The sequence below is a fragment of the Podarcis erhardii genome, assembly GCF_964252035.2.
Source record: "Podarcis erhardii genome assembly, chromosome: 10".
Lineage (NCBI taxonomy): Eukaryota > Metazoa > Chordata > Lepidosauria > Squamata > Lacertidae > Podarcis > Podarcis erhardii.
The window spans coordinates 12,485,738-12,512,750 of record NC_138500.1 but is presented as its reverse complement, the minus strand read 5'-3'; the positions used below and the strand labels follow the sequence as shown (position 1 = coordinate 12,512,750).

General features: G+C 45.6%; 2 protein-coding genes across 11 annotated transcripts in view; both read left to right on the top strand.

Moving 5' to 3' along the window:
• The window catches only part of ABCC9 (ATP binding cassette subfamily C member 9), an 87,785-nt gene extending 83,426 nt beyond the window's left edge, over positions 1-4,359 (top strand). For 6 of the 10 annotated variants that reach the window (XM_081879621.1, XM_081879623.1, XM_081879619.1 and 3 more), the window contains 2 exons: positions 1,585-1,756; positions 4,020-4,158. In XM_081879621.1, coding sequence (XP_081735747.1) covers positions 1,585-1,722 — 138 coding nt within the window. In that variant the 3' untranslated portion in view covers positions 1,723-1,756; positions 4,020-4,158. Of the gene's footprint in view, positions 1-1,584; positions 1,757-4,019 lie in introns of all 10 variants that reach the window. The other 4 variants (XM_081879624.1, XM_081879622.1, XM_081879620.1 and 1 more) reach the window with 1 other exon arrangement.
• Positions 4,360-10,438: 6,079 nt separating this feature from the next.
• On the top strand, positions 10,439-17,722 carry KCNJ8 (potassium inwardly rectifying channel subfamily J member 8). The gene is made up of 3 exons (XM_081878724.1): positions 10,439-10,907; positions 14,036-14,505; positions 15,554-17,722. The coding sequence occupies exons 2-3, from the start codon at positions 14,141-14,143 to the stop codon at positions 16,452-16,454; spliced, it is 1,266 nt and encodes a 421-aa protein (XP_081734850.1). The 5' UTR covers positions 10,439-10,907; positions 14,036-14,140; the 3' UTR covers positions 16,455-17,722.
• The last annotated feature ends 9,291 nt before the right edge of the window (positions 17,723-27,013 follow it).

The window sequence follows — 27,013 nt, the reverse complement described above, 5'->3', positions numbered from 1 at the left end:
TCTATGTCCAAACAAGAGATAGTAGTTTAAAACAAACTCTGGTCATTTTTTTAAAAAGCAAGCTGACTCCAAACCATGGTTTATGAAGCTGGCCTGTTTCACTAACCAAGGTTTGTTGTAAGCCATGACTTCTGCTTCATACATAAAGACAAGACAGGATCCTATGAAAGTGAAATCGAAAGCGTTGGGAATCCTTCACCCAACCATGTAGGAGGAGAGGGGAAGGGAGAAGCATATGAGCCCAAGTTCTTTTGGGGCCTTTTTCCAGTTCATGCGTGTAGTGCTTAACCATGGTTTTGTGTTACATTCAAACACTGCCAGTATTAGATGAAATCCCAAGTTGACACTACTCCAGAATTTTGAGTGGGATCGAAATCCACACAAGGAGGCCTTTCCCATCTAGGAAACGGCAGATCCTGGGTGCAGACAGTCATGTGTGATGATGATGATGATGATGATAATTTATTACTTATACCCCGTCCATCTAATGGGTTTCCCCAGCCACTCTGGGCAGCTTCCAACAAGAGATTAAAAATACATTCAAACATCCGTCATTTAAAACTTCCCTAAACAGGGCTGCCTTCAGATGTCTTCTAAACATCAGAAAGTTGTTTATTTCTTTGACATCTGATGGGAGGGCGTTCCACAGGGCGGGTGCCACTATCGAGAAGGCCCTCTGCCTGGTTTCCTGTAACTTCACTTCTCACAGGGAGGGAACCACCAGAAGGCCCTCAGAGCTGGACCTCAGTGTCCGGGCAGAACGATAGGGGTGGAGACGCTTCTTCAGGTATACTGGGCCAAGGCCATTTAGGGCTTTAAAGGTGAGCACCAACACTTTGAATTACCTGTGACAGAGCTTTTTTTCAGCTGGAACGCACCAGAACTCAGTTCCAGCCCCTCCTGGGTGGGCGCCTTTGCCATTATAAGAGAACAAGGGAGGTGTTCATGGGGAGTTCTGGCTTCTCTTTGTCACTGAATTTGGAACAACCTGATACAGTGGTGCCTCGCAAGACGAAATTAATCCGTTCCGTGAGGCTCTTCGTATAGAGGTTTTTTCGTCTTGCGAAGCAAGCCCATTGACAGTTTAGCGGATTAGTGCTATTAGCGGTTTAGCGGCTTTTAGCGGATCAGCTGATAAGCGGCTTAGCGCCTTAGGAAAAGGGGGGGAGGGGGAAAAACCTGCAGGAACTCGCAAGACATTTTCGTCTTGCGAAGCAAGCCCATAGGGAAATTCGTTTTGCGAAGCGCCTCCAAAACGGAAAACCCTTTCGTCTAGCGGGTTTTCCGTCTTGCGAGGCGTTCGTCTTGCGGGGCACCACTGTAAATGAGGCATTATGGTGTGTATTTGGGGCAATAATACCCATCCAGTCAACGGAAGGAGGTAATTGTGGGAGTGACTAAGTACTGCTTTAGTGGGTTCTTATATAGATCACCATGCTGATTTCAATCCTGGCATATTTACTTTACATGCTCCTCTCCTCTCAATAAAGATCTCTGCCTGTATTTATTCTAAGCTTTCCTGTTCTTTGCATGGCATTCCCTTTCTGTTACTTTCCCTTTCGCTTTCCTTTCCTTTCCTTCCAGCACCGGGTCTCTCAAATCCTAGACGCAGATCTCGTCTTAGTCTTGTCCGAAGGCGATCTCGTCGAGTGTGACGCAGCAGCCAACCTGCTCCTCAAAGAGGGAGGCCTTTTCACCACTTTGGTGAAGACAAACAAATAGATACTCTTGACCCAGGATTCCGGAAAGATTTTCGGTATTAATTCACTCAGTCCTGTATGGTCCTGTTCTTCATTCAGTCTCTGAACAGTTAATCATGGTAGTGTTGGCAGGACAGGTTTGGCCCGGGGCATTCTGACACTTGAGAGCCAAAGGTTTTTACAGTAGGGCAGAATTTATTCCCGTATTAAACGTGGAGGCCTGCCTCACTCTTCCAAAACAAAAAGAGAGATGCAGGCATATTTTCTAGAATAGCTGCTACAACCAAACCCTAAATAGTGTCAGCCCTGCCCACCTAGGAAACACCACTTTCTCCCATATGAAGTTAACCCCACCACCATTCTGAAATTTGAGATCAGATAATGAGGCCCTTCTGCAGGTGCCAACATTTATGAATTACACCCATGCAAATCAGAATAACCTTTTATTATGTAATTGCTCTACAGAGCTTTGGAACACCAAAGACAATTAGCTCTTCTCACTTTTTTCCATTCTTTAGCAAGCAAGCCAAGAGAGTCTTTTTCCTTTCAGCATGTGAGGAATAATTGCTCTACTACAACTAGGTCTATTACAGTTTATTTTAACAGTGCTTTGTGCCTTTTTGTTATTTTTTGTTATTTTTGTTTTGAATCTGTAGCATACAAATTTTAGATACCTTTTAGGGTACCTTTTAGATACCTTTGAGGTGGGTTGTAGGTGTTTTGTGTGTGTGTGTTTTTAAGATAAGCAGCCTATGAATTTAATTATATGCGCGAAAAGATAACTCATCATCCAAGTGTGGATTCTTACATAACAAAAGAAGTGTAGGTCATCACTGTGCAGGGAGGGGTACATCAACAAACTGGGGGGAACCCTAAGATTTAAATAAATTAAAAAAGGAACTTCAGAGGAAAGACTCTAAGGGGGCAGGAAGCAAAGCCCAAACAAAACAGCCCATAGAGGACTGAGCAAAGACTGTGAAGTATTTATGGTGAAGAGAAGGGATGGGAAACAAGGGAGGATTGGAATGGAGTATCCCAAAACAGGGCTGGCTGGCTGGCTGGCTTGAACCCTAAGAGGAATGCTCTGCTCTGCAACTGAGATGTCTCAGTTGGTAGACCATGAGACCCTCAATCTCAGTTGTGGGTTTGAACCCCACATTGGGTGAAAGATTCCTGCATTGCAGGAGGTTGGGCTAGGTGACCCCTGTGGTCCCTTCCAAGTCTACAATTCTATGATTTTGTAGCAGTTCCCACTACTGGGTATTCCAGCATTCTCCTTTGGGACTCGGAGATGGGATCCTGCATTCCACAAGGCAGTGTCAATGCGTCGGGAATTTCCCTGCACCTGTCAGCTATATATCCCCAGAGAATCACAATGTGCTCTTTACTCATTCCCTTGGAATGATGCTACTGGTCATATATGGAAACAGGATGCCTTAGGTATACATCTTATTTTATTTTTTTTAAAAGGTACTGCATTTTTCTGTGTATAAGACGCCCCCATGTATAAGACGACCCCTATATTTTTAAACCCCAAATTAAGAAATTAAGTTGTTTCGCTTTTGGGGGTAGGGGTGGTAACTTCTGCCAATCGCTCACCCACCTGCCTGCCACTGCCGATCACACACCTCACTGCAGCTGCCAATTGTCTGCCCTTTCGCCGCCACCACCAGCCCACCCACCCACTTGCCACAGCCGCCAATCACCTGCCCAATTGCCGCAGCCACAACCAATCGCCAGCAGGCCTTGCCACAGCCACCAATCACCCGCCCAGTCACCACTGCCAATCTCCTGCTTGCTGCTGCCATTAATTCACTATCTGTGTATAACAGGCTTCCTCAGCCTCGGCCCTCCAGATGTTTTGAGACTACAATTCCCATCATCCCTGACCAATGGTCCTGCTAGCTAGGGATCATGGGAGTTGTAGGCCAAAAACACCTGGAGGGCTGAGGTTGAGGAAGCCTGGTGTATAATATGACACCCAATATTTGCCCCCCCCCCTTTTTTTAGCAAAAAGCATTGTCTTATACACAGAAAAATACAGTAATTTCTGACTCGGTCTGCAGCAAGCCCTCTCTTCAAACCCCAGCTCAGCTTTTGCTGTTGTGGCTGCTGCTGGTTCACAGGTTTCACACACTCTTAAATCCTTAATAAGTGGCTCAGCCCCAATGCATTTTAGCTGTGCATAAGGAACAGAGTGTGGGGTCCTCCACCATGTTGCTTGCAAATAATGCTGCTGGTCCAATAATTGTACGAACTCGGATCTAGATGATGCCTGGTAGGGAAATGAAATAATTTAGATATGTCTTTTAATTGTAGCACCGGGTCCACACCATCTTGACTGCAGACCTGGTCATTGTGATGAAGCGAGGGGTCATTTTGGAGTACGACACACCCGAAAATCTGCTGGCCCAGGAAGACGGCATCTTTGCATCCTTTGTTCGGGCCGACATGTGAAAGGGCTGGGGGGAAATGCATGCCACTGGCTTTTCTAATGCCTGACTTTTCAACGATTGAGGAAAAAACACACATGTATATTTTCTATACACTGTAGCATCACTGCAGACTTTGCCAAGGATTTTTGCATCTGTCTACTTTTTATAAAGCCGAAACCTGTTATGTACGCTGACTTCAGTGCAATAAATTCTTCTTCACAAAACGCTAGGCAATCCTCCCTTGTATTTCCTTAGCAATACAATCCCTTGGCATGGAGAGAGTTGGCAATTTCTTGGAGTACTCTGAGTCGAAATGTTCCCCTTTTTTGGTGCGCGAAAGGATTTACAGCACTGGGAATGGTAGCTGAATTCCTGGGTGGACTTTGCAGATGGAGAACGGTCCCAATCATTTTCCTCTGGGGGAGAAGAGAAGGGATAGGTAAAATCCAGATAAACACAATTATTGCTAACTTCTATTGAAAGCAAAGGAAAAGGATCTGCCATCTGATTTCATGCATGCTTCCTCAGAAGTAAAGTTCAGTATAGCCATGTGCTTAGGACCTGTACTAACAAACCCAACTCTTTTAAATGGATAATAATAATAATTTATTATTTATACCCCACGCATCTGGTGGGGTTTCCCCAGCCACTCTGGGCAGCTCCCGACAGAATATTAAAAACATGATAAACATTAAAAACTTCCCTAAACAGGGCTGCCTTCAGATGTCTTCTAAAAGTCAGGTAGTTGTTTATTTCCTTGACATCTGATGGGAGGGAACAGCCAGAAGGCCCTCGGAGCCGGACCTCAGTGTCTGGGCTGAATGATGGGGGTGGAGATGTTCCTTCAGGTGTACTGGGATTTCATTGCCACTATTTTTAAAAAAATGAAATATGCTCTGTGTCTTTTGCAGTGAAGTCTGTTTTCCTTCAGGCAAAGTCCCAACCTGAACAGGAAGTCTTTGCATGGACAGGCAGAGTCCCCCAGATCCCGGGCGCCACCCCCCCCCCGTCATGTGGAATAATGACTCAAGACAACATGCTATGGGATTAAATTGGCCACAACTTAATTATATTTCAGATGTGGGTAGACCTTGGCTCAGGCATTGGGCGTTCTCCCTCCCCAGTCCCCAGCCGGGGACTTAGGGAACATCAGGGTTATCCAGTGTGTGTGGGGGGATGGGCCGGCTCTGGAGAACATATGTTCAAGCAGAGATAGCCGCCCCCGTTACGCCGCCGCCGCAGGGGAGATCAATGACCACCTCTCGGCGTACGGTCAAAGCCTCCCTTCAACGGGGAACCCTGGTATCGCCACTGCAAAGAGGAAGACTAAAGGATTCTGCCCAAGGCCTGCTACTGCCAAAGTTGTGACGTTTTGCTACGGGAAAGGCCAAACCTGCCAATGCAGGGAAATTCCTTTCCGGCCCTTTGACAGCGATCTTAACGTAGCAGCGCCCGCATACCTATGAAGAAAAGTTAACCTGCAAAATGAGACTTAGCTGAGGGTGGGAGAAGCTCTGGAGCCAAGTGAGGATTCCCAGGTAAGATCCTCCCTCTATTGTGTGGGCAAGTAGTCCCTCCCCTACCTGGCCTGGTCTCCTTGGCAACACTTCTCCCAGGCGGGATTGGACAACTGACTGAGGTAGGTGGAGACCTCCAGGTATCCTACCTGAGGGAAGGCGAAGCCAAGCCTGTGTTGATGGAGCCGCTCCATATCCAGGGGCTGCGCGCGTCCATGCAAAGGGCGCCCCCCCCCCCGTTTTATGTGGGGAGCGGTCATTACAGCAGCTAGTCTGTGTGTAGACAAAATTATTCCAGTACCTATGAACCCCATACTACCTAGAGCAGGGATGGGGGGGCATTGCCTCTGCATGCTGTTGGACTCCAAACCCCATCAGCCTGAGCCAGCATGGCCAAAGATCAGGGATGTAGCTCAGCTGTGGAAGTCACTGTGTTGGCTATCCCTGCAAACATGTATATCTGGCGGCTCACTGTGCAGCACCTCCTGATGATTGTATGCAATTTCCCCCATATATTTTGGCAAATTTTGGCAAAGCATTATTTCCCCTAACCCAGCCTTTCTCAACCTGTGGGTCCCCAGATGTTTTGGGACTACAACTCCCATCGCCCCTAGCTAGCAAGGCCAGAGCTCAGGGGTGATGGGAGTTGTAGTCCAACAACATCTGGGGACCCACAGGTTGAGAACCTTATTTATTTTGTAAAATTTATACACCGTCTGATTGCAAAAGAAAACCTCAAAGGAGTTTGCAAAAAAGATAAAACCATATAACCAAGGAAACGTTTGCAATGCATTAAAACACAAGAGGTTAAAATAACAAAAAAGGATTAAAACTGACACCAGCATTTCTAAGCCTCTGGTTAGGCTTGCCTAGATGAGAAAGTTTTTAGCAGGTGCCGAAAAGAGTAGAGTGAAGGTGCCTGCTTGATCGCAATAGGCAGAGAGTTCCAAAGGTTTTACAAATATAATGTGGCATCTGTGGTATTATGTGGCATCTGTAGCAGTGCCAAATTCACCAGTTGAAGCAGTTGAGTAAGGCATTTTTGTATGTCATTATTGTGGATATTTGCATTCATATGCACACATAACCATGGTATATGTGTTTTTGAACATAGGTAAAGGTAAAGGGACCCCTGACCATTAGGTCCAGTCGTGACCGACTCTGGGGTTGCGGTGCTCATCTCACTTTATTGGCCGAGGGAGCCAGTGTACAGCTTCCGGGTCATGTGGACAGCATGACTAAGCCACTTCTGGCGAACCAGAGCAGCGCACAGAAGCACCATTTACCTTCCCACCGGAGCGGTGCCTATTTATCTACTTGCACTTTGACGTGCTTTCGAACTGCTAGGTGGGCAGGAGCAGGGACTGAGCAACGGGAGCTCACCCCGTCACGGGGATTCGAACTGCCAACCTTCTGATCGGCAAGTCCTAGGCCCTGTGGTTTAACCCACAGCGCCACCCGCATCCCTCACAGTTGGAATGCAAATTCTGAAGGCTGCATTTCAGTTCAAATGTTATTTGGCGAAGCGTGAATTAAGTAGGTATGAATTAAATACTGAATGGAAATTAGAACCCCTCCCCAAATGCCTAGGAGCTACAAAAAGGCTCTGAGTAAAAGCAATAATCTTTCATGGAACAAGCTGCCTCCTAGAAATGAAGAACCATCCTTGTGTTTCTTTTGGGATTGTGAAAACAGTTTAATATCGGCGCAGAACTTGCCCTGAAAGCAAGTCCTCCACAATCTGTCCAAGAGGCTGCCACAATTATTTTTGCAAATTACTGAGTGCCTTGACCAGGTTCTAGCCTTTTCTATGTCGTTCTCCAGAGTGGAGTCTATTAAGATTATCGTTTCTTGTGAGATAAGAGGACTTTGACTCTTGCAAACGAAGAGCGAGCATGAGACTCGTATCTCAGTCCAAGTCAATTGCACGCCAAAGGAGCGAAGTTTAGTTGCAAGCTATTGGCAGCCCCGTGTGGGACATTGCTGCCCAGATGAGTTGTAGAATCATAGAATTGTAGAGTTGGAAGAGACCACAAGGGTCATCTAGTACAACGCCCGGCAATGCAGGAATCAAATTAGGATGAATGCTCAATAAACTGGGCACCTGGAAGCAACCTGGGTCTCCCCAATCTTACTCTTAAGTCTAGACCACAGCACACTGCCTATCTGATCACTGTCTCAGTTGAGCATCTCACTGGCTTCAGGTTGACAGTTAAAGTCACATGTACTTTTCTAAACTTCGTTTTATACATCAGCCTCATTGTTTATCCTTCTGATTATGAACCCTAATAGTTGGCTAGGGTGGGGAGAGTGGAATCAGATTTCCAAGAATTCAAGTTTCCATTAAACAGAAGACGTTGAGTGCCAGAATTATACACTCAAACCAGTGGGAAAACTTCACGGCCTCCTTCTGCTGTGCCCTGATTAGCTTTGTTTTGTTTTGAAATGGGTTTTGGCCTGCATGATTTCTTCAGTTTCCACGGCATATTTCTCAGGGTATGTGTGTGAGAGAGATTTACGCTAAGGAGACCTTTTTATGAGAAGACCAGAGGTTTAGAGGAAACGATTCTCCGGCGTTCAAACAGCAACAGGTTGCACTTCGAATGCAAATAATGCACACCATTTTGGGCCTTGACCTTTGGGCAACCACTGCAAGATTTAGAAGACAAGCTTAGCTGGGCACAATCCAGGGAAACTCAGTTACAAGGAAGCCGTATTGAAGTCAAGGGAGTGACTAAGTTTTCCAGAGGAGGACACAGGCCCAACCGATGTCTTCCAAAACCTTCCATGGCTGCAGGGCTGTCACACCCATGAGGCCTGATGAGGCAGTAGCCTCAGGCAGCAGATCCAGTCTCCGCAGAGAATGGTGTTATTCAGTGGTCTGTGTTTGCCTGAGCTTGAGCCTGGACTAAGGATTTATGAGCTCCTGTGTCCTGATTCGATACATGATGTCCAATCACAGAACATTTCAGGACTTGGGCCTCTGCCATTGGCCCTTGGAGTCATGATTCACAGCTTAGAAGTTGAGACAGCCAATCATGTTGGGAGTGGGAGTGGCCTAGGCTTTCAGGAATGTATATAAGCAGTTGCTTTGCCCCTGTTTCCTAGTTATGTAGGTCATGAAATGTTCTGGCTGTTATCACTGTGTCTTGCCTCGTGGGAACCCACCAGTGATCTATGGAGGAAGACTTGGCGGGGCTACAGAGGAGGAGAAAATGGGAGCGGGAGAGTGTCTTCTCAAATTCCATGTCCAGTACTGGGATGGACCTCCAAGTGTTCCTATTTTCCAGGGACAGTCCCGGATTTACAGAAGCTGTCCCGGTTTCTGATTTGATCCCAGAATGTCCCGCTTTTCCTTAGGATGTCCCTATTTTCATCAGAGTGTAGAGCTCTGCAACACCCCCCCCCCCCGAGCCAAGGATATAAATAACTATGCAGCCTTTAGAAGACACCTGAAGGCAGCCCTGTATGGGGAAGTGTTTTTTTTAAAAAAAAGTGTTAAATGTTTTATTGTTTATTTTATTTATTGAATTTATATACCGCACTATACTGGCAGGTCTCAGGGTGGTTCACAGAATAAAATCAAAATATAAAACCACAAAATACATAATCAAAACAACAACAACAACAACTCAATAACTCCCCACCCCCCAAAACCCCCACATTTTAAAAGGGCATGGGATGTCAATCAAACCAACCAAAGGCCTGGTTTAAAAGGAACATTTCTGCATGGCACCTATAGGTGCCTGGGGAGAGCATTCCACAGACAGGGAGCCACTGCATAGAAGGCCCCGTTCACATGTTGCTACCCTCCAGACCTCTCGAGGAGGAGGCACACGAAGGTGGAACTCAGAAGGTGATCTCAGGGTCCAGGTAGGTTCATATTAAGTTTTCATATACATTGGAAGCTGCCCAGAGTGTCTGGGGCAACCCAGTCCGATGGGTGGGGTATACATAATAAAATTGTTATCATCATTATTATGGAATTCCCTATTCTGTGCAAATAGGACATTCCAGGATCAAATCAGAAACCAGGATGGCTTCTGCAGTATCTTCTGTGACATTGCAAGGGATCCCAGATCGCATGTCATGTACTGAGTTGAATAGGATCCAAAATGCAGCAGTCTGATTGGTCCTAGAGCAATAGGATCCAAAATGCAGCAGTCTGATTGGTCCTAGAACAATAGGATTCAGAATGCAGCAGTCTGATTGGTCCTAGGACAATGCAGCAGTATGACTGGTCTGCAGGAGCCACCCAATCCAGCTCCAGATAGAAGTGAATCCACAACCTGATTGGCCTACAGGAGAATTCCGGAATTAGCCAATCACGTGCAGCCCATTGTGTAAATAATGTATATAAAACAGATACTTTGAGGGGACTTTCATTCCCTCCTCACCACTATGAGCTGAATAAAGAGCATGAAATCCACTCTTGACTCTGAGTATATTTCATCGCACCTCTTAAATCACATGGCACAACAGCTTAGGGAGAGAACTATATTGCCTGCTGGGCCTCCCAAGAGAGGTTTGACCCCTATAAGGTCAGAAAGGTCATTTATTTCAGCCCCCCTGTTTCTTATGGAAAACAGCCAACCACCGAATCAACTGGCCGGGATGGAGACTCCGAAGATGGAGTTTCTTTGCTGTAGCATGTCACTGAGTCATATTCAGGCCAGAGGTTAAAAGAGAATTTAATTCTCTCTCTCTTGCTCTCTGCGTCAGTGGTGCTTGGACGGGGGCCAGAATCCCACCCCCCCGCTCTCTCTGTCCCATCCCCAAACTCAGGGGAAATGCTGAAAACTTTGCAACGATCTGTATGTCGAGGGAGGAGGAAGATGAGAAGAGGGAGGGCTCTGGTCGCTGCTACTGTTGATGTCAAGATCCCTCTCTCCTACCTAGCGCCATACACAGCCTCAGCCAGCCTTTCCTGAACTTAGATCTCCTTCATCCCCTCCACTCTCTCTCTCCTCCGCCCCTCCCTCTTCCTCTCCGCCGAAGAACATTTCCCCGGGCCAAGGCAGACCAAATAATGGCTCTGCCAACTCTCTGACCACCACGTCCAGTCTGCAGGCCAGGCGGCCGAAGAATCCCAGAGGGGAGCAGAGAGTGAAGAAGACCATCAATACCTGCATCTTAAATCCTGCCAGCTTCTTGGCTGCTTTTTGCCTCTTGGGGATTCAGCCGCCATGGAATCTCAAAGGATCTGGCCAGGCTGAGAGCCCAGGCTGCATCTGTTCTGTCGCTGCAGAATCTCCGTAAGTTTCCACTTTCTTTTTTGGGTCTGTCTGAGTTCCCTAAGTCGGTGTCCCCTTAATGCTAAGGAAGTCAGTTCAGGTGTCTGCAGCTGTTGCGGCTTCGCATTTTCATTTGGCATCCCCACACCCCAGGATTTAAAACAAGCTGTTATCCCCTCCTCTCAAAGTAACTTTTATGTAAGAGTTCTGGTGGTGGATTTTGAAAGTGATGCTCTGTGCTTTTGGAGAGCCCTTGAGGGGATTTTCTCCCTTGTCTAAGGCAGGGTTGGTACCTCAGGATAAGAACTTAATTCGTTCTGGAGGTCCATTCTTAACCTGAAACTGTTCTTAACCTGAAGCACCACTTTAGCTAATGGGGCCTCCTGTTGCTGCCTCGCCACCAGAGCACAATTTCTGTTCTCATCCTGAAGCAAAGTTCTTAACCCGAGGTACTATTTCTGGGTTAGCAGAGTCTGTAACCTGAAGTGTCTGTAACCCGAGGTACCACTGTACAAGTTACAAGAAGGGATTTCAGACATGCTCAGAGGAACTCTTATTAACATGGCACAGGGCTCATACTGAGGGAAAAAGAGCCCTCGCTTGCCCCTGCTCAGATTAAAAAGTGCCTGCAGGATGACATAGTCTTTCGTTTTTATTTTCCGTTTTCCAGGCTACATAGGATTATTCGTAGCAGACATTTCTGTTGAATATTATGTCAACACTTATAGGCATTTCACGTTTTACTAGTCAAGAAGCAGCAATCACCTAAGTTTTACTCAGAGTACATCCAACGAAATGCATAAACATGCCCAAGTTAGGTCCATTTGTTTCAATAGGTCTACTCTGACTTAAAACTTAGTTCAGCGCCGCTCCTTCTGTGTCCTTGGTTTGTTGTACAACTTTTCTCCTGACATGAAGCACATGTGCAAACGTGTTTAGGAGAACTAGCATTTTATTTGGAGGAATAGCATTTAAAATGCTAGAAGCAAGCTTTTGAGTCAAACAGGGCTCTTCAACCAGGCCAGATATTTATTGTTTGTTTGTTTTGCGGACCACAGGGTAATGGGATATCACTTTCCTGGGATACTGAATACTTGCCCTTAATAGTGTATCCCAGCCATTTCTGGATTAGCAACTTCTGTGTTTCTGGGTGTCATGCATATAGGAAGAGCCCTGTGTGACTCAAAAACTTGCTTCCTGCATTGTAAATAAACACCAGATTCCCAAACAAAGATGCTTTCTCTTTCTTGTATCGTGAAACTGACACAACTGCTAAGGCTCTGCTTATCCCTTAGTATTTCTCAGCCTTTGTTGGGAAGTCCCCCCAAATGCATTCATACACAGTATTCCATTTGCTAGAAACATGTCGGTATAATGGGGGAAAGAGTTTAAACAGTGTGTTTAACCTTTCATGTTGCCCAAGAAAGTACTAATACAACCCAAATGGCCTTGGGATGATGTTTATATGAGTTTAGTTGGAGAACGTGTGGAGTTCTGCTTTTCTAGGGCACAAATCCTTTGTGGGACTCATCCACAGAATCATAGAATGGTAGAGTCGGAAGGGACCCCGAGGGTCATCTAGTCCAACCCCCCCACAATGCAGGAATCTCAACTCAAGCATCCATGGCAGATGGCTATCCAACCTCTGCTTAAAAACCTGCAAGGAAGGAGAGTCCACTCCCTGCTGTCTGTTCCACTGTTTGAACAGCTCTTACCGGCAGAAAGTTCTTTCTAATGTTTAGCCAGAATCGCCTTTCTAGTAATTTGAATACATCAGTTTGGGTCCTACCCTCTTGAGCAGAAGAAAAGCGGCTTGTTCCATTTCTCATGTGACAGCTCTTCAGATTGACAAACTAAATATTTTTGCAGGGGGGGGGGGGGAGACGATTTCATTACCGAGGAATGCAAGTCCAGTGGAACCGCAGAGTTAAAGTAAATTATCAAATCATTAATTCTAGCATGAAGGGGGCCTACAAAATAATATAATTTGGCATCTGAACAATTGGCATTATTAATTGTATTATAATTTGGTATTGTGACAATGAGGCTTTTACTGGGTTATTGTAATTGAAAGCTAATAAAAAGTATTACACTAAAAAAAGGAAGTCCAATGGAATAATGAAAATGAATGCTTTGAAGTTGCAATCCAGAATTATTATTTTTTATTGACTTAAGAAAATTATACAGACAGCAAAACGAAGAAGTCTAAGTTAACATTGCCTTCTACCGATAAGAAATAATAATAACTATTAAAATAATGAAGATACTAAAAGTACATTTACTTCCCCTTTTGAACTTCTATTCTGGTAACAATATATTACTATTCTATAAGGATCTATTATATCCTTTGCTGTCCCATATATTATTTTATTTCCCAAATTCAGCCCACCCCTCTGCTTCCCTTCACCTGTGTGAGATCTTCCCAGCATATTTTTTTCTAGTTGCTTTAACAAAATAAAATAACATGAAAACTGATAAATTATAATTACCTCTTTTGTCCTTACACGCTTAACAATTGCCTATTAAGAGTTCTGCTGTAACACCATATTTCTTAATGTATTCACCTATACATTCCCATTCTGTATAGAATTTTTGATTGGAGCAGCCCAGAATTCTTGGATTTGTTTGTAACAAGAGTGCAAAAGTTCTCCTAGCTTGTACAGAAACCGTTGATCCTCAGATGAGAATCCCCACCCTCCTGGCAAATCTCCCCCAAGGTAAAGGTAAAGGGACCCCTGACCATTAGGTCCAGTCGTGGCCGACTCTTGGGTTGCGGCGCTCATCTTGCTTTATTGGCCGAGGGAGCCGGCGTACAGCTTCTGGGTCATGTGGCCATCATGACTAAGCAGCTTCTGGCGAACCAGAGCAGCGCACGGAAACGCCATTTACCTTCCCGTCGGAGCGGTACCTATTTATCTACTTGCACTTTGATGTGCTTTCGAACTGCTAGGTTGGCAGGAGCAGGGACCGAGCAATGGGAGCTCACCCCGTCATGGGGCTCGAACCGCCAACCTTCTGATCGGCAAGTCCTAGGCTCTGTGGTTTAACCCACAGCTCCACCCGCGTCCTACCTAGGCCTATAATCATTGGCAAGACTGGTGTGAATTAGTGGGAAGGGGTGACTTATGCAAGCTCCTTTCTTTCTCCAGGATCGGATAGAGAAAACAGAATACACGAGAGGTCTCTATAGGATTCTTCCATCCTCTCCACCTCTGCCCATTTTCGGTTGATTGGTGGACTATGGTGACAGGGAGATGTTGGCCCGGAAGAGTATCATCCCCGAAGAGTATGTCCTCGCACGGATCGCGGCTGAGAACCTGGGCAAGCCGCGCGTCAGAGACCGGCAACAGAAAGCCCGCTTCATCGCCAAGAACGGGGCTTGCAACTTGGCTCACAAGAACATCCGCGAGCAAGGACGCTTCCTGCAGGACATCTTCACCACCCTGGTGGACCTGAAGTGGCGCCACACACTGGTCATCTTCACCATGTCCTTCCTGTGCAGCTGGCTCTTCTTCGCCATGATGTGGTGGCTGGTGGCCTTTGCTCACGGGGACATGGACAAGCCGTGCACAACCAGCGAGGACATCAATAGGTGGAAGCCCTGTGTCACCTGCGTCAGGTAATAGCGACAACCATTGATTAAATTTCTTGCAACCCAAAGCAACTATACGAAAAGCAAAAGGAAAGCCGTACATTGATTAAAACCAGGGGGAAATAGACAAGAAAAATTAAATACAGTTGTACCTTGGAAGTTAAATGGAATCCGTTCCAGAAGTCCATTCGACTTCCAAAATGTTCAAGAACCAAGGCGCAGCTTCTGATTGGCCGCAGGAAGTTGCTGCAGCCAATCAGAAGCCGCAATGGACGTTCGGGTTCCAAAGAACGTTTGCAAAATGGAACAATCACTTCCAGTCTGAGATCTATGGATGAGGGGCAGTATACAAATTTTAACACACACACAAACACACACACACACACACACACACACACACACACACACCATTATCATCCAAAGTCCTAGCTGAATGTTCTTGCCTGGCACCTAAACATATCCGGTGTTGGCGTCAGGTGAGTCTCCCTGGGGAGAGCATTCCACAATTGAGGAGCCACCACAGAAAAGGCCTGCTCTTGTGTTGCTACCCTCTGGACTTCCCATGGAGGGGGCACTTGAAGAAAAGCCCCAGTTGATGATTGCATCCATCCACTTTCTCCATGCAATGGATAATTTTGCAAAAATATTCTATCATGTTGCCTCTTACTCGCCTTTTCTCTAAAAGCTCCCCTCCCCACTGGTCTCCCAGAACCAGAAGAGGCATGAAAAGAGCCGAGGAGAGATTGGTGACAGGCAGGCACAGTCTCTGATTGCTTGGGGAAAGCCCTGTAGAGGAGGGGACTTAGCTAGCTATGGGGAGGCAGGGACCTTCAGTCTCAGCAACTGCTTCATGGGGGCAAGACCTGCCAGAGATGAGTCGCTGTGCTCATTAGGCCTGACACTCCTATGCAGATCGTGATTTTGCTAATAAAGAGTTAATTCCATCTTGGATGGTGTGATTTACTGCTGGCTCATTCCTGACGGTACATAAGTTTCAGTAATGGATAACACAAGTCGCCCATCATACAGTATTTGATAATGGTGTGCATTGTTTCCCCTCTCTCCTTTCCCTTAGGTCTTTCACCTCCGCTTTCCTCTTCTCTATTGAGGTCCAGGTGACCATTGGCTTTGGAGGGAGGATGATGACCGAAGAATGTCCCATAGCGATCACCGTACTGATGCTCCAGAACATTGTGGGCTTGATCATCAACGCCGTCATGTTGGGTTGCATCTTCATGAAGACGGCACAGGCACACCGGCGAGCCGAGACCTTGATATTCAGCCGGAACGCGGTCATCGCAGTACGTAATGGCAAACTCTGCTTCATGTTTCGTGTTGGGGACCTGAGGAAAAGCATGATCATCAGTGCCTCAGTGCGGATCCAGGTGGTCAAGAAGACCACCACCCCTGAAGGAGAAGTCATCCCGATCCACCAGCTAGACGTCCCGGTAGACAATCCCATTGAGAGCAACAATATTTTCCTAGTGGCCCCTTTGATTATTTGCCACATCATTGACAAGCGGAGTCCTCTGTATGACATCTCCGCCAATGACTTGGCCAACCAAGACCTAGAGATCATTGTCATACTTGAAGGTGTGGTGGAAACCACTGGAATCACCACCCAAGCAAGAACGTCCTACATATCCGAAGAGATCCTCTGGGGCCACCGCTTCGTGCCCATTGTAGCAGAAGAAGAAGGGGCCTACGCTGTCGACTATTCCAAGTTTGGCAACACGAGCAAAGTCGCAGCGCCGCGTTGCAGTGCCAAGGAGCTGGACGAGAAGCCTTCCATCCTCATCCAGACCCTCCAGAAGAGCGAGCTGTCACACCAGAACTCCCTGAGGAAACGCAATTCCATGCGGAGAAATAACTCCATAAGGAGGAACAACTCCATGAGGAGGAATAATTCGTCCTTTGTGGTGCCCAAGGTCCAGTTCATGACACCGGAAGGAAACCAGAACTTGCTGGAGACATGACAGGTCTCAAGCAATCCCACACCCTATTCTGTAAAAAAAAGACCTCTTAAGACATTTCTGTTAACTCGGTGTAAAAAATTAATGGAGTTGGGAGCTATTTATTATGTGCAAGCACCAGGTCGAACCAAACGGAGCAGGGGTAGGGGACGTGTTGCCCTCCAGATGATGTTGGACTACAATTCCCATCATTCCTAACTTTTGGCCATGCTAGCAGGGTCTGGTGGGAGCCCAGAGCCCCATGACACCTGGAGGGCCACAGGTCCCTCACCCCTGAAATAGAGAGAAACACTGTAATTGTAGTGTAGTTGTCACTGACATGGTCTACCAGAGCCAGGCCCACCTTCCAGCATGTGTACCATTTTAGACCGGAGAACTTTCCTCTAGACGAGCCTTCCTCAGCCCAGTGTCCTTCAGGTGTTGCAGGACTTCAACTCCCATCAGCCTCAGTCAGCATGGCCAATGGGCAGGGGTGATGGGAGTTGTAGTCCAACAACATCTTGAGGGCACCTGGTTGGACAAGATGGTTCCATACAAAAATACAATGAATCCCTTCAGGTTTTTAAAGCACTTCACAGATGAAACTAGGCCAGTGTCAGGAGGGAGCCAGCAATAAATCACACACAGTAAGTGAAGTTAACTCTTTATTAGAAGAAACAGGATCTGTTCATGAGTGCCAGGCCTAATGAGCACAGCAACTCCTCTTCAGTAAGTCTTGCCCCTATGAGGCAGTTGCAGAGACTAAAGGTCCCCACCTTCCACAGCTGCCTAAGTCTCTTCCTTCCAGGGCTTTCCCCAAGCAATCTGAGACTGCGCCAGCATGCCTGCCACTTCATGCCCTCCTGGTCCTGGAAGACCATCAGAGAGGGGAGCTTGCTCCAGGCGAAGTTCAAAGTTCTGGCATTGCTGTAAACAACCCTAAATGACCTAGAGTACTTCTTGAACCAAGGATTTGGATCCAGCCTTAGAATTATGCTTAAATCAACAGGACTTGAGTAGAATGAACTGAAATATTACCATGTCCCTGCAGCGATCAGAAGTGGGTGGAAAAAGAGGTGAGGTAAAATTCACTTCACTATGTAGTAAGATAGTAAGATTCTGTGTAGGGTATGTTTACCAGCAAATACCACAGTTATTGTCATTCAAATCTTTTTTTAAAAAAAGAAAATAATGCACATCAGAAAACTATATTAAGAACCTCAGCATATGTAGATCTTCTAGTTGTCCACTTCATAAAGACAACCTTTTTAAATAAAGTTTCCCCCCACTTTCTTTGTTGTGGTGTGTAATTACGTTTAAGTTTCATGTCCTGAAACTCTGCCTATGCCCATCCATATCAGTTGGCTAGGATCAATGAGATCTGGAACTGTGATTGAGCCAACTGATGACAAGAAGAGACAACCTTGACTCATAACAATATCAGGACTGCAGCATCATTTCTCTAGGCCTGGTTCAAACACTGATTTTTCAAAATTCCATTATATATATTGTTATGGGGGTGGTGGCTAACTTGAATGATATTTGGAGGAGGGAGGTCCCCTTCCATGCAGGTGATTCTGTATCCAGTGAGTTTTAGAATCGAGTACAAGAAGCAGTTGAGCCATTTCTCCTTATCAGGAAATCGCCTTAGCTGGCCAGTTAAGCGCTCTCATCAGCATCTTAAAGATGCTGTGTTGCCATAGCGACAGCAAATGATGGTGATCTACAGGAAAGTGGGATAGGCATTTTCCCCACCTGCCTTCACCTGGCTAGATGCAACATTAACCTAGGATGGGGAATGATAGGTCAAGGAGGGTTTTTGTGTGTGTGAGAGAGAGTGTTTTGGCTGATGCTGGAAGCTGGATACACAGAGGATTGTCTTGCTCTGCGCTGGAACCAAAGCTATGTCTTTGAGATCCTCTGGAAACCTAACAGGGAGGGAAAGGTCTGTTGAAATGTCAGTGCTGTGAACCCTTCCATGCTAGGCTCAGGTTGTATGTGTGTGTAAATAAAACCATATATCCTAAAGGCACCACAGTCTCCGTTGACCTTCATTCCAAGGAAACTGAACCCCAGGTAAGATCTCGAACCATTGAAGTCTCTTGCTACTCAGAGATTTGGGACGCATGGATAGATCTAGCTATCACAGGAACATAGGAAGATGCCTTCTACTGAATCAGACCATTATTCCATTAGTCTAGCTCAGTATTGTCTACACTGACATTCCCAGTCCTCCCTGGGGATTGAACTTGAGACCTTCTGCTTGCAAAGCAGATGCTCTACCGCTGACCTATGGCAAAAAAATATAAGCTCCCCGTGTTGCTTACAGGCCATTAGACACTACAAGCAAGGCAAACAGAAGACACCTCAGAAAAGGAAAATGGGCTGGGAGGGAGGAGGAAGTACGCAAGATATAAGTTATTGGTTCCAAGCTCCTCTGATGACCAGCTGGGGAGGAAAACGTTGAGAAGTGGAGGAGCATAAAATACCATATTTTTCTCTCTATAAGACGCACCAGACTTCAAGACGCACCTGATTTTTGGAGGAGGAAAACAAGAAAAAAAAATATTCTGAATCTCAGATGCCAGAACAGCAAGAGGGATCACTGCGCAGTGAAAGCAGCAATCCCTCTTGCTGTTCTGGCTTCTGGGATAGCTGCGCAGCTTGCATTTGCTCCATAAGACACATACACATTTCCCCTTACTTTTTAGGAGGGAAAAAGTGAGTCTTATAGAGCAAAAAATACGGTAGTTGTTTCTCGGCTCTGCCAATGGATAGGCCCTGCATCCCTGTTCATTTCTCCATTGGTTGGGGAGGTTGGATGGGGGGTTTGTGAGCTGAGACTCCTGAATTGCAGGGGGTTGGACTAGATGACCCAAAGGGTCCCTTCCAACTCTAACAACTCTATGATTCCTCAGCAGAGCTGGTGGTGGCTCTGCATCAGCATTTTGTTTTTGCTTTGTTTTTCCAAAACAGGGCAAGGAAAGCCTTGCCAGTTTTGAAAGAAACAGAATAACTGATGGATGTCCCTTAGCTTATTTATGCTTTGGCTGCCTGGCTTATATTTATAGCCAGTTGCTGAAGGAGCTTGCTATGCCCTCTAACTGTGAAGACAGGTGACTCCGTGCTAAAGGAAATGGCAGAGTCCAAGCAGAGGGTCTCTTAGGAAAAAGAGAGAAGGATCCACAAGCTCATGGGAACCCTAAGGTATATGGAAGCACAAATCTGAAACCTTTTAAAAATTAAATCTAAGGGGGGCACAAAAAGAACCTCAAAACAGCCCCATGAGGACAGAGCATACTCAGTAACCACAGAATGTGTGTCAGTTAGGGAGGAGGGAAATTAAAAGGAAATGAGGAGGGATGGAACGGAGTATCTTGAAGACGGGCCTGGCTGGCTGGAACCCTGAACAGGAGTGCTTTTATTAGAAGGATAAAGGTAAAGGGACCCCTGACCATTAGGTCTAGTCGTGACCGACTCTATGCTTGCTGTGCTCATCTCGCTTTATTGGCCGAGGGAGCCGGCGTACAGCTTCTGGGTCATGTGGCCAGCATGACTAAGCCGCTTCTGGCGAACCAGAACAGTGCACGGAAACGCCGTTTACCTTCCCGCCGGAGTGGTACCTATTTATCTACTTGCACTTTGCCGTGCTTTCAAACTGCTAGGTGGGCAGGAGCAGGGACCGAGCAACAGGAGCTCACCCTGTCACAGGGATTCGAACCACCAACCTTCTGATCGGCAAGTCCTAGGCTCTGTGGTTTAACCCATAGCGCCACCCGCATCCCTATTAGAAGGATATGCAGTGGCAATATTTGTTGCTGCCCCTGCTTTCCTACAGATATTACTTATACACGAGTGACAAAGGCTCTTTAGATGTGGTTCTCTGTCAGTTCCACAGTGCACACTAGATTCCTGAGGCTGAATTCATTTACTCACATTCTGGGGACTGTAAATCATACCAGCAGCACGGACTCCCAGTGTCCCTGGGATCTTGGTGTCCCAGAGTACAACACTATTTATCTTTCCTTCTCACTGCCAGTTGGATGGCAAATGCTGTTGGAGCCATAGAGATATAAAAACAATGCAGTAACAAACCTCGTTGCCTGGAGATTGAATTTCCTTTCGATTGGGATAAAGCAGAGGGAAGAAATCAGAAGAACAGGGTCTCAATGTGGCTCTCCAGACTTCCCTCCATATCTGGATTGGATAAAGGTAAAGGGACCCCTGACCATTAGGTCCAGTCGTGGCCGAGTCTAGGGTTGTGGCGCTCATCTCGCTTTATTGGCTGAGGAAGCTGAAGTACAGCTTCCAGGTCATGTGGCCAGCATGACTAAGCCGCTTCTGGCAAACCAGAGCAGCGCACGGCAACGCCGTTTACCTTCCCGCTGGAGTGGTACCTATTTATCTACTTGCACTTTGACGTGTTTCGAACTGCTAGGTTGGCAGGAGCAGGGACCGAGCAACGGGAGCTCACCCCGTAATGGGGATTCGAACCGCCAACCTTCTGATCGGCAAGTCCTAGGCTCTGTGGTTTAACCCACAGCACCACCCGTGTCCCAACTTTTGTGTCTGGATTGTCACTTTTTGAAATATTGTAACCCTAGGCTGTCCTCTTCTGATGTGGATTGCAACCAGCAAACCACACAAGAAATGTTCGACAGTGGAACAGTCTCCCTCGGGAAGTTGTGGACTCCCTTTCCTTGGCGATTTTTAAGCAGAGGTTGGATGGTCATATATCATGGAAGCTTTAGCTGAGATCCCTGCATTGCAGAGGGTTGGACTAGATTCTATGATTTCAACCTGCATGATCTGCTTACTCAGGGCTGCCCCGAGACATTTTGCTACCTGAGGCAATTTTCAAGATAGTGCCCCCCCCCTTGTACAAAAGCTTACCAAACTGGCAGCTGAATCTGACTTCAACACTGGTGCATGAGGGCAGCTTAGGAGGCCCAGGAAAGGTCATGGGCCACCCAACAGCATTCGCTGCCTGAAGCGGCTGCCTCATTCTACCTAATAATAGGGTCAGCCCTGTAACTATTGCATAATACATAGAAACAGAGGAATAAGCTTGCATAAACTAAAATCTACTATGTTGGCTTCAGTATTTCTGCTTTTTCTTCATCATAGCAATTGACTCTGAGCTTATCAACCTTCCCCATTCTGGGGGTCCTGAAAACTATGGTGATGATGTCCTTTGTTTTCATCTAGGGCAGCCTTTCTCAAGCTGTGGGTCCCCAGATGTTGTTGGACTACAACTCCCATCACCCCTAGCTAGCAAGGCTAGAGCTCAGGGATGATGGGAGTTGTAGTCCAACAACATCTGGGGACCCACAGCTTGAGAATTGCTGATCTCAGGCAATGTTAATCTTTGCCCAGCCAGGAGGCTTGTCTACGAACTATGGCATACATCAAAAGGAAGAGATGAGTAGCATATTTAGGAGTATCATAGGACAAAAGACAGCACTGCTTAAAATGGAACATAATGTGAATGGGGCAGTTGCATTAAAACAGGCCCATAAAACTTGTGACACTCTGCATGCCTGGTCCCTTGGCCAAATATAATAAATCTCAAGTAGTTTCGGACATCTTTGCTTGCTCTTTCTTTATGCGAGTCCTAAAAACAGCTTCAAAGAGGCTAAATTTTGGCCCACTCCAGATGTTGTGTTTATTGTGCATTTATGATGATTTGTGTTCATGATGGTATCTGGGCAGTTATACTCAATCCCCTTTCAATACTGCTTGCACCTGCAAAAGTTTTGGGATGGAAATAGTGATTCATTTCCAACGCATGCACACAAAAGCTCATACCAATAACAAACTTAGTTGGTCTCTAAGGTGCTACTGGAAGGAATTTTTAAATTTCATTTCCAATCAGTGCATGTGCCATAACCTCCTGCTGGTATCCTGTGACTTTTTATACCATGAGAGATCCAGGGTTGTTGTCATCCCAATTTTGCCCTGATATAGTTCAAGAGCTCTCACATCCATACATCATCAGCTGGACCATAAAGAATGCTGGACCATAAAGAAGGCTGAACGCCGAAGAATTGATGCTTTTGAATTATGGTGCTGGAAGAGACTCTTGAGAGTCCCATGGACTGCAAGAAGATCAAACCCATCCATTCTTAAGGAAATCAGCCCTGAGTGCTCACTGGAAGGACAGATCCTGAAGCTGAGACTCCAATACTGTGGCCACCTCATGAGAAGAGAAGGCTCTCTGGAAAAGACCCTGATATTGGGAAAGATGGAGGGCACAAGGAGAAGGGGACGACAGAGGATGAGATGGTTGGACAGTGTTCTCGAAGCTACCAGCATGAGTTTGACCAAACTGCGGGAGGCAGTGGAAGACAGGAGTGCCTGGCGTGCTCTGGGCCATGGGGTCACGAAGAGTCGGACACGACTAAACAACTAAACAACAACAACATAGTTCAAGAGAGCCTTTCCAGATAGGGCAACATTAGGGAAGCAATGCAAAACCAATGAAGAGGATGATGTGTGGACAGTCCAGTATAAACCCACCACTAATGCACTATTGCAGAGTCCATGATTTGCTGCACAATTCAGAATGGAGGAGAAATTCAGTTCACACTAGAAGGCAAACCTACCAAATCTGCACTTTCTGAAACAGGATGCGAACTGAAACCCTGCCATGCTTAGAAATTCGCATTTCTCCAAATTTTGCAGTGCAGTTCTCCAGCCAGGTAATATCCAGCTAAATGCACATGCTAAGTTGGAGTATATAAATGCATGCATCTGTGAAAATAAAAAGTGAATTGTAGTAGGGGAAATTGCTTTGCAGCATTCCATACAAAAGTGAAATTCAGGAAATTCGCACTAAAGTGCTGATGAATTTTCATGAAGAATATATATCTGTATCTATAACTATATCTCTATAGATAAATAGATATAGATGTATCAAACTTATGTGGAAATACGAAGAACTGGATTTAAGACTGGAAAAATGAGAAACTGATAGAAACTGAAATGGTCAGATTCTCCCACCCCTATTCAGAATGCACATGGGGATATGGCAAGAGAAGATCAGAAAATATTCATCTATGCCACAGGAGTGGCAAGGATCCTAATTGCTAAAAACTGGAAAAAAGAAATTGTGCCAACAAAAAAGAAATGGTAAGACAAACTGTTAAGAGTATGTTGAACTGGCTAGATTAACAGAGGCAATTAGAGATCACACTAGACAAGAGTTTCAAAAAGCATGAGGGAAATGCAGAGAATACTTCACAAAACAGTGCCCTAAAATACATACCTGGACTTGTTTCAATTAATGTCTGCAGGAGATTTTGTGGATATTTAAGTTATAATTAGAAAAATCTTAATAATTATTCATAAAGGAAACAGCTTATAAGAAGTAAATAAGGAGGCCAGATACGGGATAAAGGAAGTCTTTTAATTGGTTGTTTGTATTGTTGTATGTCCCCTTCATGGATCACTGCCCTGCCGTGGTGAAGGGACTTGAATAACTCAGAGAAGCTATGAACTATGCCGTGCAGGGCACCCAAGATGGACAGGTCATAGTGGAGAGTTTTGACCAAACGTGATCCACCTGGAGCAGGAACTGGCAAGCCACTCCAGTATTCCTGCCAAGAAAACTCCATGGTCAAAGACTTAAAAAGCAGAGACATCACCTTACCAACAAAGGTCCGTATAGTAAAAGCTATGGTTTTCCCAGTAGTGATGTATGGAAGTGAGAGCTGGACCATAAAGAAGGCTGATCGCCGAAGAATTGATGCTTTTGAATTTTGGTGCTGGAGGAGACTCTTGAGAGGCCCATGGACTGCAAGAAGATCAAACCTATCCATTCTTAAGGAAATCAGCCCTGAGTGCTCACTGGAAGGACAGATCCTAAAGCTGAGACTCCAATACTGTGGCCACCTCATGAGAAGAGAAGACTCCCTGGAAAAGACCCTGATGTTGGGAAAGATGGAGGGCACAAGGAGAAGGGGACGGCAGAGGGCAAGATGGTTGGACAGTGTTCTCGAAGCTACAAACATGAGTCTGACCAAACTGCGGGAGGCAGTGGAAGACAGGAGTGCCTGGCGTGCTCTGGTCCACGGGGTCACGAAGAGTCGGACATGACTAAACAACTAAACAACAACAACGTTGTATGTTATGCTTATTGTATTTCTGTATTGGGGGGGGGTTATGCTATGTTGTAAATAAAATTTTCAATAAAAAATTAATAATAATGACTGGAAAAATTAGATACCAGAAAGATCACAAGTTCACTCAGGACTGGAAAAAGTTAACGATTTATCTGGAAAATATTTGTGATGAACAGACAACGCTAGTTGGATTTAAAGAGGCTTTGTGATGAGAAAGGGTATTGTAAAGAGAAAATGAGATGTAAGGATATTAAAATTGGCAATATATTATAAAGGAAATGCGGATCAAACATAAAAACATGAGGATTGTAGGAGGAGCTGGTGGAAGTCAAAAACTTGTAAATTGTTGAATATGGTTGTGTTTGAACGATTTGTAAAAGAAAAATCTTTAAAAAATTAATTTAAAAAAGAGCATAACAACAACAACAACAACAACAACAACAACAACAACAACAACAACAACAACAACATAATGCACATGGGGGAGGGGTAGAAACCACCCAGTTTGGAGGGGCCAGTTTCTTTATAGCTGGCAAACAGCTGTAAAGATTCAGTCCTCAAATAACTTTATCTATGGAGCTACTTTAGAACAAGCATCTCAAGAGCTGCAAACTTAGAGTAAAACTGCTCGTGGCCCGTGACAAAACAGCATAGAGAAAAGTGGATTCAAGAGACAACACTTCTTTATTCTTCTTCAGAAAACCTGCAGTTCCTCCTTGAGAGCAGCCAGTATTTTTAAGAGCTGAAAAGCACTTTGGAAAGAAAATCTGGGCACTAACAATCAGAATGGATGTACAATTTTCTTCTACTTCCAGCTGAGCCTCAAAGCAGTCCTGTAAAGTCCAGCTTCTGAATATAACCGTAAAGATGTATTGTGGTGATTAGGAATCTGCATAGTTACAAATAGGGCGCCTCGTTGAATGGAATAATTTCAGGTACTTTGTGATGGCAGAATCGACAACGCTAATGAGATTAGTAATGGGTCGAGAACAGAGGCTGAATGGGCATCACATCTGCATAAGAACATTGTGATTCTATTTAGAATTGGAATTGCCTTGACGTTGCATAAGAACATTGTGATTCTATTTAGAATTGGAATAGTCTTGGTGTTGCATGTAGGGCCCAATCCCCAGCAGCTCCAGGTATGGCTGTAGAAGAGTGAAATCCTGGAGAGGGGTAAGTCAGAATGGTGTCTTTCAGATGCTGTTGGACTGTACAACTTCCAAAAGCCCTGGCAAACATGACCAATAGTCAGGAATTATAAGAGCTGTAGTCTCCAGCAACATCTGGGATGCCACCGTTTAGCTACCCTGATGTATAATAATAATAATAATAATAACAACAACAACAACAACAACAATAATAATTTATACCCCGCCCATCTAGCTAGGTTTCCCCAGCCACTCTGGGCGGCTTCCAACACAATATTAAAATACAATAGTCTATTAAACATTAAAAGCTTCCCTAAACAGGGCTGCCTTCAGATGTCTTCTAAAAGTCTGGCAGTTGTTTTTCTCTTTGACATCTGGTGGGAGGGCGTTCCACAGGTCAGGTGCCACCACCGAGAAGGCCTTCTGCCTGGTTCCCTGTAATTTGGCTTCTCGGAGCGAGGGAACCGCCAGAAGGCCCTCGGCACTGGACCTCAGTGTCCAGGTAGAACGATGGGGGTGGAGATGCTCCTTTAGGTATACTGGGCCGAGGCCTTTTAGGGCTTTAAAGGTCAGCACCAACACTTTGAATTGTGCTCGGAAACGTACTGGGAGCCAGTGTAGGTTTTTCAAGACCGGTGTTACGTGGTCCCGGCGGCCGCTCCCAGTCACCAGTCTAGCTGCGGCATTCTGGATTAGTTGTAGTTTCCGGGTCACCTTCAAAGGTAGCCCCATGTAGAGTGCATTGCAGTAGTCCAAGCGAGAGATAACTAGAGCATGCACCACTCTGGCGAGACAGTCCGTGGGCAGGGAGGGTCTCAGCCTGCGTACCAGATGGAGCTGATAAACAGAACTGACCTGTGCCTTAGACAAAACTCAGCTAAATGGACCAATGATCTGACTCTATAAGGCAGCTCCTTATAGACCAACAGTGTATGTAACTCAGAGAAGTGGGGGCTGTGGCCCTCCACATCAAACTAGAATTAGGGAGATTCAGGTTTAAATCCCTTCTCAGTTCCCAGTTCTATAAAGTTCCTTGAGTCAGACACCATCTCCCAGTACTTATGTGCATATAATTTTTATTAAATTTTCTGTTTTACAATTTAGAATACTCATTTAAACAACCTTAAGAAATCAATGACTTCCCTTCTTCTCTTTCCATGGTTCTTTTTGCATATCATAAATCCCTGCATATTTTACGTAAACTAAACCATTCAGTATTCCATTATTGCATCCATCACAACTTATTTACACTGTTGGATTTATCTTAATGCTGCCAACGTTTTCAAGTGTACACAATTGCCCCCCCCCC